Source organism: Conger conger, chromosome 5 (genome assembly GCF_963514075.1).
Source record: "Conger conger chromosome 5, fConCon1.1, whole genome shotgun sequence".
In the NCBI taxonomy this organism is placed as follows: domain Eukaryota; kingdom Metazoa; phylum Chordata; class Actinopteri; order Anguilliformes; family Congridae; genus Conger; species Conger conger.
The window spans coordinates 14,736,912-14,749,698 of record NC_083764.1 but is presented as its reverse complement, the minus strand read 5'-3'; the positions used below and the strand labels follow the sequence as shown (position 1 = coordinate 14,749,698).

The 12,787-nt window shown below is 36.8% G+C and overlaps 3 protein-coding genes across 3 annotated transcripts; all 3 read right to left on the bottom strand.

Annotated features, from left to right (window-relative positions):
* Positions 1-1,022: 1,022 nt before the first annotated feature.
* LOC133128287 (trace amine-associated receptor 13c-like) lies at positions 1,023-1,940 on the bottom strand. The gene has a single exon (XM_061241673.1). The coding sequence runs from the start codon at positions 1,938-1,940 to the stop codon at positions 1,023-1,025; it is 918 nt and encodes a 305-aa protein (XP_061097657.1).
* A 4,648-nt stretch (positions 1,941-6,588) lies between these two features.
* LOC133128286 (trace amine-associated receptor 13c-like) lies at positions 6,589-7,506 on the bottom strand. The gene has a single exon (XM_061241672.1). It carries the CDS (start codon positions 7,504-7,506, stop codon positions 6,589-6,591), a length of 918 nt encoding a protein of 305 aa, XP_061097656.1.
* Positions 7,507-11,857: 4,351 nt separating this feature from the next.
* Positions 11,858-12,775, bottom strand: LOC133128284 (trace amine-associated receptor 13c-like). The gene has a single exon (XM_061241671.1). The coding sequence runs from the start codon at positions 12,773-12,775 to the stop codon at positions 11,858-11,860; it is 918 nt and encodes a 305-aa protein (XP_061097655.1).
* Positions 12,776-12,787: the final 12 nt, after the last annotated feature.

Genomic DNA, 12,787 nt, shown 5'->3' with positions numbered 1-12,787 from the left:
TTTTCTTACATTTTATACATCTACAGAGGGTCAACATAACATTGCACAACATATTTGTACGCCGAGTTGATATAGGACTTTGCAGAGCATTATGTTTATTGCATGTTAACCATTTAATCCCACCAAATTTGAACATTTGAGAAATCATAGAGTATCAATATAAAAAAGGGTTAACTGGGTTTTAAGAGATGTCAAACACTGAACGGGGCCAAATTGACCCCAAACAAAATATGAAGGTTAAAGACACTTGTGGATGCCATTCCCATATGGTATATTTAAAATGAGAAAAAGGCATGTGCCAACTTTTCTTTTGGAAAATTCTACATTTTCATTGACTTCTTGTTGTAAAAATGAAAAATTTACAACCCCTAACAAGTACATTTCAAATGCATGCAAAAGATCTATTTGACCTCTTGACCTATTTTGGCACCTTCTTGTAGGCCCAATTATGGTATCGTTTTGGAAATTTGTTGGAGATGTGCATCACTGTACCTTTGAATTACTGTACCTTTGACACCAGTTTAGTCATCTTATGTCCTCCTTGTTTTGGTTTGGGAGAGGTGACACTAGAGGGAGATGCTAGCTGTGTACTTTTAATTTACTTTGTCCTTTTTCACTATGCCCTATAGTGACTGTATTCATAATGTATGGTTGATTTGGTTGATGCCGTTAATTCTTAATTTCCCTTACTGCATGTCCTAACAATGCTTAAGGTATATTTGTTATTTACAACCTTGCAACCTGCAGCCAAAGTGATACATTCACTTATAAAAACCTTTTTAGAAATAATTATAAAATTAAACAGATCTATAGCATATATAAACAGCATGCACTGGGCACAATATCAAAAGCATGATTTCTTTTAAACTGACTTATTAGAATACAGGAACACTGAAAAATGGGAAAAAAAGATACATAAACTACATAAGTTACCGAATCACATTTGAACAGTGGAGTTAATTGTGACAATTTCATATTTCTATATTAGTGGGAAACATAATAATATATAGTATATACATTGTTTACGTTTCCTTTACAAGCACATTCATTAGTGAAGACTGTGTGGTACATATTCTCAGTGTTAAAATAAGTTTAATAGACTTTTGAAACCATGGATAGAATAGAGCATAAATTATAGGATTGACTGAAGAATTCAAATATATTAGAGTGGTGGTATTCAGAACCACAAAATATGCAGATGGTTTCCTAATATATACAATCAGGAAAGCGCTTATGTAGAAAGGAACTAAACACAACAGAAAGACTGATACGAGAATTCCAAGTGTTTTTGCTGCTTTCCTTTCTGATGCCATGGAAAAATTTCTCAGTTTTGTGCCCTTTGAATGTTGTTTTCTGCTACAATTTATCTTGTTTGCGTGTCTTTTGGCAATTGCAAAGATTTTCAGGTACATAATTATAATTGTCATGCAGGGCAAAATAAATATTATTATAAAGTCAAAAATGGTCCATATTTCATTAACTGTCATAATACACTCAGGACATGTAACATTTTCTTTAATTTCAGAAATATTTCCATTAGCATAAAGAAGCACCACATTGTATATGAATGAACACAACCAGAGAATGTATAATATCCTCAAAGTTAGATTCACTGTCATTTTAGTGCAGTAAAGAAAAGGGTAGCTTAGAGCAAAATATCGGTCCACAGCAATAAGTGCCACATTGTAAATTGACACACAAGTCAAGTGAAAGGATGCTACATTACAGATGATGCAATAGATTGCACTAAAGCACCAGTTTGGATTCAGCAAGAGAGCAAAGTGGAAAGGCATCACAGTTACTCCAACCAGAAAGTCTGCCATGGCCAGAGAGAGAAGGATGAAGTTGGTTGGCGTGTGGAGCTGCTTGAAGTGGCAGATGGAGATGATCACTAGTAGATTTCCAGAAACTGTCACAAAAATAACTGCTACTACAGTCATGTATGACAGCGCTTTAGTTGGTGTTGATGATGCTTCTAAACAGGACTGAGTTGAAGAATTGACACAGGACTCCACTTGATCTTTTGTGAAATTCATGAATGATGAAAATGGCTATTTTCAATAATTCATCAAATATACTTATATTTCATATAAAAGCAGGAAGCTGCTTCTTCACTGGATAACACTAGTCACAAAGAGTCTGTATAATTTGCTCATGCAGACTGTAGTCACACTTATATGGCTGCGTAACCGTTCATGAAAACCCACAAGATTTAATTAAGCTATTATGCAGAGGAGGTCTGAGGAGACGCAGTGCTGAATCGAGTGTGATGCAATCCAATGAAGTCCAAAAAGTTATCAAGGTGCTTTCCATGTGCAATTGTTGATTTCCCTCCTCCCTTTTTATATTTCAAAGTTACAAGCTAGAGTGGGCTTCAAGTTTGGACAAATATGTTTTTTTTGGCTCTGTGCTCCACAATTTGACAATCAAACAATGAACATTTGGTGAATGTGTTCAGTTTCACAGCTTTATTGTCGGGTATTTAACTAGAAGACAATTGGGACAGCTTTTTAAATACTTTGGTGTGGTCAACTGATGCAGCAACGTGCATGCGTCAGGTTTCACTTTGTTAGTAATAGGCCTAGACTAGCTATGTGAGACCCTGTGGAGAACTCGGCCTCTGTTCGAGCGTCAGGAGCAGGAGGGCAAGACGTAGTTGGAGAAGAGTGAAGATAGCGGCAAAGAGAGACAGTTAAAATGGTGTCCTAGGTTTTATACCAAGGGTAGATTTTATTGCTTCCACCGGTTACAGTGAATCCGCTTTGCTCTTCTCCTACAATATGGGGAAATTGGGGGTAGAGAGTGGACAGTTTCAGTTTCTGGGGCACAGAGGAGACAAATTGACAGTGGAGGAAAGGAAGATACATGTTTTGAATACTTAGATGTACCTATAGCATGGGTGAGGGTCAGCAAGCTCTTCTGTTATTGACTAGATGAATCCAGTGTGCAAATTATGGGTGGCTTGGGTAGGGGGGTCTGACCCCCCAATTCAGACTTGAACCCCTAAATTGAGACTTGAACCCCCCTCAAAGAAGTAAAAACGAAGATATAGGTTCTAAAATCTTTACATAGAATTAGTCATTGTCAAATGTGTTTCCCACGCTCTGTCTGAAGTAAAATTGTACTAAAATTTCATATGGTAGGTCATACCATTTCTTAACTGAAGAGATTGCTTGAGCGAGCTTGACTGTGCAGGGTTCAAATTATGGGAGCTCAGCCCCTGACTTGACTACCTAGGGCTCAAATGGGGGGAGGGCCCTCGAAAAGCCTGGAATGGAAAGTCTGTTTTAGTTTGCAGTTTTTTATTTCTAAGTACTTAGTGTCATAAGTAAATGAAAATAAGCTGAATAAATCAGTTGAGAGACTGAACTTTGTATCCAAAAAAAATAGCAGAGGCTCTCTCTCTGAGGCCACTCTCACTCCTTACAAAAGGAAAATTTATTTAGTCCGCCACTGCACTACAATTCTTGTAAATGCAGATAATTGACCCGAGTGACTACTGATGCTGGAGCTCTAATGTGCACTGTGATAGAGTCATGTCTTTCCCCAAAAAAGGTCAATTGGGGTATCAAAAAAGAAAAGAAAGAAAGAACTAACAGTTTAACAATGGTTTAGTGTTCGAGCACCAATTATCCACCACCTGGGAGGACGACCACCTGGAGGCGCTAAAGTTTCTATTTGACTTTATTCGAGAGAAGTGAATGCTGTTGCCCATTAGAATGTATATCCCACAGAAATACATGTATACATGTCTATATGAGAAAAATATACATTTCATAATATTAATATGACCTTGTTTACAATATTGTTTACAAAACTTAGGGGCGACATGGCTCAGGCAGTAAGAGCAGTCGTCTGGCAGTCGGAGGGTTGCCGGTTCGATCCCCCGCCCGGGCTGTGTCGAAGTGTCCCTGAGCAAGACACCGAACCCCCAAATGCTCCTGACAAGCTGGTCGGCACCTTGCATGGCAGCCAATCGCCATCAGTGTGTGTATGAATGGGTGAATGAGAAGCATCAATTGTACAGCACTTTGGATAAAGGCGCTATATAAATGCCAACCATTTACATGCAATATTACAATATTAACACGTACAACATGCCTGGAATTCCTTAATCGCGACAATTAATTAATACAATGCAGTGATAAGGCTTCTTGGTTTGCAACCTGACTTTCCTAGGCGGATGTTTTGTTTCTAGTCTTTAAAATGCTACAGTACATTTTATTTTAATATGCATTATCTGTGTTAATGTTTAGAATGTATGATACGTTCCTGCCAGTAAAAGCGAGTATAGGCATGCCACTGTTTTGTTTTGTTACAGGGAGGTAGGGAGGGACAGGGAGAGGTGCAGCTTGAAGAGGTGGGTCTTCAGTTTGCGCTTGAAGATGGCAAAGATGTTGTTCAAAATAAATTGGCAGGTAGATGGGATCATTTACGTATTTTCATAAAGCTAAAATATCATTCAGCTTTATCATTCCACTGTGTGTTTAAATACTTAAATACACATGAATGAATGTTCTCTTAAACGTGATACTCCAAGCAAACCTAATGTAACCATAGTAAAAGCATCACAAAGTAATTAGGCTACAGTATGTTGGGAAAGGAGGGTTGAAATGTGGTGAGATTTCAACCTGTGCAGACTCAAGCACATATCCTGGATTATTATTACTTGTCTAAATCTGGTATGAACAGTTCATTAGTGGCTACCCTAATAATCACTACAGACTACAGATGTGTACAGTTGTTGGCTCAATTATTTGTAATACATTTTCAAAAGATGTGTGAGAGACATGGATCAAGAGAGGAAGGGGGCCCACAGAGACTGCTTATGTATAGGGCCCAGAATTTTGTGCTACAACCCTGATGAACCGGGTTGCAAAGCCATCCGATATTCTACCTGATGCAGAACAGTAGTGGCCAGTAGGTGGCACACTACTACAAGTTACAATCTACATATACTATAACTAATGCAGTGGTTCCCAAACAAATGTAACTCCCATGTTCACATTCTGCTTATTGTGCAATGTTTAAAATGGTAATCCCAAAGAAAGTCATTCCTAGGCTCTGGAAGTTCCTCTGTTTAAGACCTGATTAACTGAAATCACTGGTATATTGCATGTGGAGAAAGTTGGATAGAGCATTATGGATCATCTTTATAGATTTTTTAAAATGACGGCCAATTCTGGACCACTTTTCTCAGTGTGAAGCGGAATTTGACCACCATTTGTGGCATCCACCTTTTTTTCATTATCATTTAGAGTTTTTGTACCAAGTCATTTGTTGTGCTATTGATTGTTACCATTTTTTTTTTCACCAGCTCGTTGCAAATATCAGACAGTTGTCATGACCCCGCTTGTGTCTTCTGTTTGGTGTGCATCTGTGAGTTTCTGTTTGTCTTTTTTCTTTTTTCAGCATGCAATGGTGAGGGGAATGGTTTCTTGGCATGCATTAATGGCCCCTTAATTGTTTAAGCTAAGTCCAGCAGGATAATATGTCATATCATGTCACAAAGCACACATAATCTCATGCTAGTTCCACGACATTGAGTTCAGTGTGTTCCAATGGCCTCCACAGATCCTAGTCCAATAGCGTACCTTTCGGATTTGGTGGAATGGGAGATTTGCAGATGTGCAGCTGAGCAACTGTGTAATGCTATCATGTTAACATGGACAAGAAGCTTTCCATATTCGACAAAGTTCTGGAAAAATTAATTGGAGATTGTGATTTTAAGATTTAAGGCCCCGCAGGCTGACCCCATTCTACATCACTGATCTCTTAACTCCATATATATGATCCTCAGGCAGAGCATTCCTGGCCACTCCAAGGTCTAGATTAGCGACAAAGGACACTGTATTCAGGCACTGTTTGATGTCTGATGTCTGCTCTGTTTTAAGATTTTATTATGTAATTTTAGTTGTTCGTTGTTAACTACTATTTAACACTGTTTGTTGTGAAGCACTTTGTAACACTGTTTTCGAAAAGTGCTAAATAAATAAAGTTTATTATTATTATTATTATTATTATTGATGAGATAAAGCCATTCAGCCAACAAATGTGTTCCATATTGTATCAGCATAATTTATAGCTGAATCTAGTCCCATTCCCCATTCCCACAGAGATCCATTCAAATGCAAAGAGTTTTATATTGCTTGTTTTATAACCTGACAGACACAATATGTCTGTATATATACATTTGTATATGTCTGTATATATAGGACTAGAATTATTTCTTGAAAATAATAACATTCTATGGGACAGCCTACATGGTTTTCATAAGGGTAGGTCATGCATGATGATACAGTACGGAACACATTTGTTGGCTAAATAATTTTAATGGCATAGAATCAAAGCATATTCAGTATGATCACATTGCAATGACATGAAAGTAATTAAACAGAATTTGATACATCTGTGATAATCCTGCAGAGGAATTCATAGGATGGGAAAAATTAAATGCAAGAACAATGTGAAACATAGACAAATCTACGACACGTTGTTAGGTCATATTTGGGTCTGTACAGTTGAGGTCAGATTATAAAGTTTGATTTCTTTAATATAATATACAGAAATATACAATATACAAAAGTTTTATGTTTCTTTTGCAAGGACATTCATCAGAGAAGACTCTATAGCACATATCCTAAGTGTTAAAATGAGTTTAACAGACTTTTGAAACCATGAATAGAATAGGGCATAAATTATCGGGTTGATGGCAGAATTGATATGAAGTATACTTACTGAATGAACAAGTGAAAGATACACAGAAGGTTTACTGAAATATACGTAAAGTACAACGCTAATAAAGTAGGGTAGTAAACACAGTAGGAAAACGGCTACAATAATTGACAGAGTTTTTGCTGCTTTTCTTTCAGATGCCATTGCATTACATTTTTTGCTATCTGACTGTTGTTTTCTGGCACATGTGATGTTATTTGCATGCTTTTTGGCAATAGCAAAAATTTTCAGATAAATAAGTATAATTGTTGTGAGTGGCACAACAAATATTACAAAAAAGTCTGCAGTGACCCATTCTTGAGATAAAGAAATAGAACAGTCAACACATTGAGTATTTCCCATCATATAATTCAGATTGCCATTGCAATAACGAAGCATTGTATTGTATACCAATGCACACAACCAGACAATCGATATGACCCTCATAGTTAGCTTCACTGTCATTTTAGTGGAATAAAGAAAAGGGTTGCTGATGGCAAATAATCGATCCACTGCAATCAAAACTACACTATAAATTGACACACAAGTTGCATAAGTCAGAAAAGAAGATACGCTTTTCATGATGCAATTCAATCCACCAATGCACCAGTAAGGATCTACTAACTCAATAAAATAGAAAGGCATTACAGTTGCTCCAACCAGAAAGTCTGCCATAGCCAGAGAGAGGAGGATGAAGTTGGTTGGCGTGTGGAGCTGCTTGAAGTGGCAGATGGAAATGATCACTAGTAGATTTCCAGAAACTGTCACAAAAATAACTGCTGCTACACACATATACAAGAGCGCATCAGTTCCTGTTGGCGACGCTCTTAAGCAGGATAAGTCTGATGAATTAACACAGGACTTTCCTTGATGTACTTCTGTGAAATTCATAAATGAAAATGGTTGCAATGTTCCTGATTGATCAAATCTGAAATTCATCTTCATGTCAGAATAAGATGCAGTGTCATTTGTTCACCACAATCCTTCATAAGTTCTGCCTGACTGTTGCGTTATATTTATATGATTTTATTGGAGGCGTTTTTCTTTCTTTGTGCGGTTGCTAATTAATGCCCTTCATATTTTATCTATCGCACAGGGACTTACTGTTGGCTAGTGTTTCTCATCCTACGTAAACATTTGACTTGTTAATCAGCATAAGACTTGTCTCTCATAGTGTAGTTGATGTCTACTCATTTTCTAATGATCTAAATCAGAAAAATGAAGAGCTTGTTCAAATTCTGTGATTGCAAACCATAAAAAGATGAACAGAAAATGGAAACTTGTTTTTTCGTACTATTATTTTTCAAAATCACATGCATAGTCATTATATAAAAGTAGGCTAAAGAAAATGTAAGTGCAGTAAAGCCAGCTGTTTATGCAGTAGGCTATAGGGCCATGATACCTCACACTATTAAATGTAGAGGAACAACCTGGGCTTCCTCAGAAGTTAATTTGGTTAATTTGCTCGATGATCAGGGGAGACCAGGGAACAACATTTTTAGCTTTTCACTTAATAAAAAAATATATGCACATATTAGAGAAAATATTTCACTCAGAAGGATATACATGTACTTACTATGACTATAGACCATTGGTACAGTTCTAGGACATTACTGTTGAAAGTAACGGGAGTGTTTAATTTGTACAATTTCAAGTCAAACTGCCCAGCAATGAGAGAGAGCCATAGATGTAGAACATACTGAAGTCTCGTAATAGTACTAAAGACAAGCTCCTTATAGTCGCAGGTTGCTCAAATCCCAATGGGGAAATGGGCCTATTTCACGTTGAACATTATTGAACGCAAGTAAACAGATCCAGTGTATCGCCTCATACATTTTCAGAAAACTTCAATTGCAAAAATGGTGCAATCGAGAGGAAAATGCTCCTTCTTTAAAGTAAATTCTAATATCCAGGTAAAATCCATCTAAGACTTCAGGGCTGAAGTAAAATAGGCCAATTGAAGACAAATTGTAGTCTACATAAAAGGAGAAAGTGAACAAAACATCTCTTTCATCTAGCTAGCTAACATTAACGCATTGGAGCTGCTTTATTCACAATTGGGTCTTTCTTTGATTTGTGTTGCAATCCATGTCCGAGCAATTTCACATTACATTAAATAATAAAAAACATACTTAATGTCAGAAAATTGATGGATTTTATTAACCTCTTTTAAGATTAGTAAATAGAAAGAAAAATAGAGAAATTTGAAATTGTTATATATATACAGCTCTCTGTGTCATCACATCATGAAAATCAATGTGTCCAAAGCCTTACTTTTGCAATATGATGAGAATTTAAAGGACAATTTTCTGGTCCAAATAAAAGCAAAAACACTCAAAATATTGTTTACTCACTATTTGGGATAGTTTGAAGGAATATTAAATAATATTTTATGAAAAAGAACTTCTGAACTACTTCCTATTTGAAGTGATTGTACAAAGAAGTGGGAATCCTGATAGGTGACCTACCCGGGACTCTGTCATACCATTTGAATGTTATTTGAGTGATTTTTATCTGCAATATCTTATTCGTGTAACAAACAGTGACGGATGTGTTGTTTAAGAGTGTAGCGCTTTAAGAAACCGTGTGTGTGTTTTTCGCTTGGGACCCACATAATCAGCTGTGCTGCTCATCCCACAAATGTTATGTTCCTGTGTAATGTCCTGTGTGAGTTTATCATTGTTTATTATCATTATTCTTGTAATATATTATTTTTCATATTCAGGTCTAGTGTTTTGTTTATATTCATTAGTCTTTGCACTCGTCTTCCCCTGTGATGTCTGAGTCTGAATGTTTACTAGCCCAGTCACTCCCCTGTCTGCGTGCCCCACTATTCGGGTGTTTACGGTAGTCCTGGGGTTCAACCTTCCTTCCAATCTTGCATTCCTTACTTCCTGCTTTCCCTCCATTTCATCTTTGTACATAGCACTAATATACTAATCCCAACTAACATAGAAGTTGTACAGTACTAATTATACGAACACACTTATATGTTTGTCAAACTAACAAACTAACATTCACTCGTTTTGGGTATTTGTAATTTTAATCACTTAACTAACTTACGAACGCATCTCCAGTTTCAATTCTGTTCTGTAACTCCGCCTCCCTATTCTATCACTGATTACTTGCTTAGTTTCAGGGAAGTATTCGCACCTGTCTCTCCGTATCTCTGCATCTCCTGATTCTCTGCAATTGTCTACTTCCTAGTCCGTAGCCGTTTGTATTACGTGTGTCTTTGTGAATCCAGTCCGCGTTTTCGTTTCCCCCTCGTTATTGTGCTATTACCCTTTCATGTGTCTCACCTGATGTTTATTTGTTAGACCGCCCTCACTCCCATGCCCCGCCTAGTTTGTTTCATTCCCGTGTGTATTTATACCTGTCCTTTTCAGTTGCACCCTGCTAGTTCGTCTTGTCCTGTTTTTTTAGTCCCGAGCCCTTTATTCCTTCCCCCAGTTCTAGCCTCCTTGTTCCCGAGCCCTTGTTCCTGAGTCCTTGCCCTTGTTCATCTGGATTTCCTGTTTTGACCCCTGCCTGCTTCCCTGGACTCTTCCTTGGTTGTTGTGGATATCTGTACCTCTGCCTTGTTGGACTGACCCCCTGGTTTTTGACATTGGCCGGTTTTTTGACTCCGCTCTGTCTGCCCCTGCTTTTGCAATTAAACCTGCCATTTTTTTCTGCACCCCTGTCTGCTTTTGGTTCTTCTGTTCCCCCCGGCGTAACAACAAATGCATGCTCTTTACCATTGGAACACCATTGTAAAGGGAAATTAACAGGCTTTCCAATTATATAAGATGCAATGCTAATAATACAGTGACAACAGAGATATGATCACCAAACACAAATTTCCAAACTTTTTTTATGGAGTTCATATAAAAAGGACAGTACTGAGAGTAATAAGGCTGAGTATTGTAATATCCATGTTAAAGTTAAAAAAGAACTACAGTTAGCTAAAAGCCTATTTGAAATGTAAATTGCACAGATACTAAATGTAGTCAATACTGTAATAGGAAAAGGAAAGTTAAAGAGGAGGTTAAATGCATTAAGAATAACAAAGAAGAACTGCTGTATAAGAATAAAGATATTGATGATGCCTTAAATGGCTAACTTTGTTGAGAGCTTTACCAGGGAATAGGTTACTAAGAGGCCAGAAGGCATATGTAATACTCAGAATGTCTGGAAACAAGGTAATACCAATATGCAAGAAAAGGTACCATACTGATCCAGGAAACTACAGGCCTGTCAGTCTAACTTGTAAAACATATAAAATACTGGAATCTATTTCTTGAAAATAATAACATTTTATGGGACAGCCAACATGGTTTTCATAAGGGTAGGTCATGCCTGACAAGCATTCTTTGAGGAAGCTACGAAGTGTTTTCATGTTAGCAGGGCTTATGATATTGTATATTTAGATTTCCAAAACATATGTCCAAGAGTAGTAGTAGGAGGTACCTTATCTGAGCTTTTTATTTAATTGCCTCTGTACTCCACAATATGAGATTTGTAATAGAAAATCACATGTGGTTAAAGTGCACATTGTCAGATTTTAATAAATGGCATTTTCATACATTTTGGTTTCACCATGTAGAAATTACAGCAGTGTTTATATACAATCCAACCATTTCAAGGCACCATAATGTTTTGGACACATCAATTTTATGTAAATGAAAGTAGTCATGTTTAGTATTTTGTCACTTATCACGAAATCATGGTTTGCAAAGGATATCTGTGATCTATCACCATCATCAGAGTTTGGATATCTTATTTTCAGATTGTCCTTCAAGTGATAATAAAACTCTTTGCATTTGAGTGGATCTCTTTGGGAATTGGGGGGTGGGACTAGATTCTGCTGTAAATTATGATGATACAGTATGGAACACATTTGTTGGCGAAATAACTTTAATGGCATTGAATCAAAGCATATTCATTATGATCACATTGCAATAACATGAAAGTAATTAAACAGAATTTGATACATCTGTGATAATCCTGCAGAGGAATTCATAGGATGGGAAAAATTAAATGCAAGAACAATGTGAAACATAGACAAATCTATGACACGTTGTTAGGTCATATTTGGGTCTGTACAGTTGAGGTCAGATTATAAAGTTTGATTTCTTTAATATAATATACAGCAAAAGTTTTATGTTTCTTTTGCAAGGACATTCATCAGAGAAGACTCTGTAGCACATATCCTAAGTGTTAAAATGAGTTTAACAGACTTTTGAAACCATGAATAGAATAGGGCATAAATTATCGGGTTGATGGCAGAATTGATATGAAGTATACTTACTGAATGAACAAGTGAAAGATACACAGAAGGTTTACTGAAATATACGTAAAGTACAACGCTAATAAAGTAGGGTAGTAAACACAGTAGGAAAACGGCTACAATAATTGACAGAGTTTTTGCTGCTTTCCTTTCAGATGCCATTGCATTACATTTTTTGCTATCTGACTGTTGTTTTCTGGCACATGTGATGTTATTTGCATGCTTTTTGGCAATAGCAAAAATTTTCAGATAAATAAGTATAATTGTTGTGAGTGGCACAACAAATATTACAAAAAAGTCTGCAGTGACCCATTCTTGAGATAAAGAAATAGAACAGTCAACACATTGAGTATTTCTCATCATATAATTCAGATTGCCATTGCAATAACGAAGCATTGTATTGTATACCAATGCACACAACCAGACAATCGATATGACCCTCATAGTTAGCTTCACTGTCATTTTAGTGGAATAAAGAAAAGGGTTGCTGATGGCAAATAATCGATCCACTGCAATCAAAACTACACTATAAATTGACACACAAGTTGCATAAGTCAGAAAAGAAGATACGCTTTTCATGATGCAATTCAATCCACCAATGCACCAGTAAGGATCTACTAACTCAATAAAATAGAAAGGCATTACAGTTGCTCCAACCAGAAAGTCTGCCATAGCCAGAGAGAGGAGGATGAAGTTGGTTGGCGTGTGGAGCTGCTTGAAGTGGCAGATGGAAATGATCACTAGTAGATTTCCAGAAACTGTCACAAAAATAACTGCTGCTACACACATATACAAGAGCGC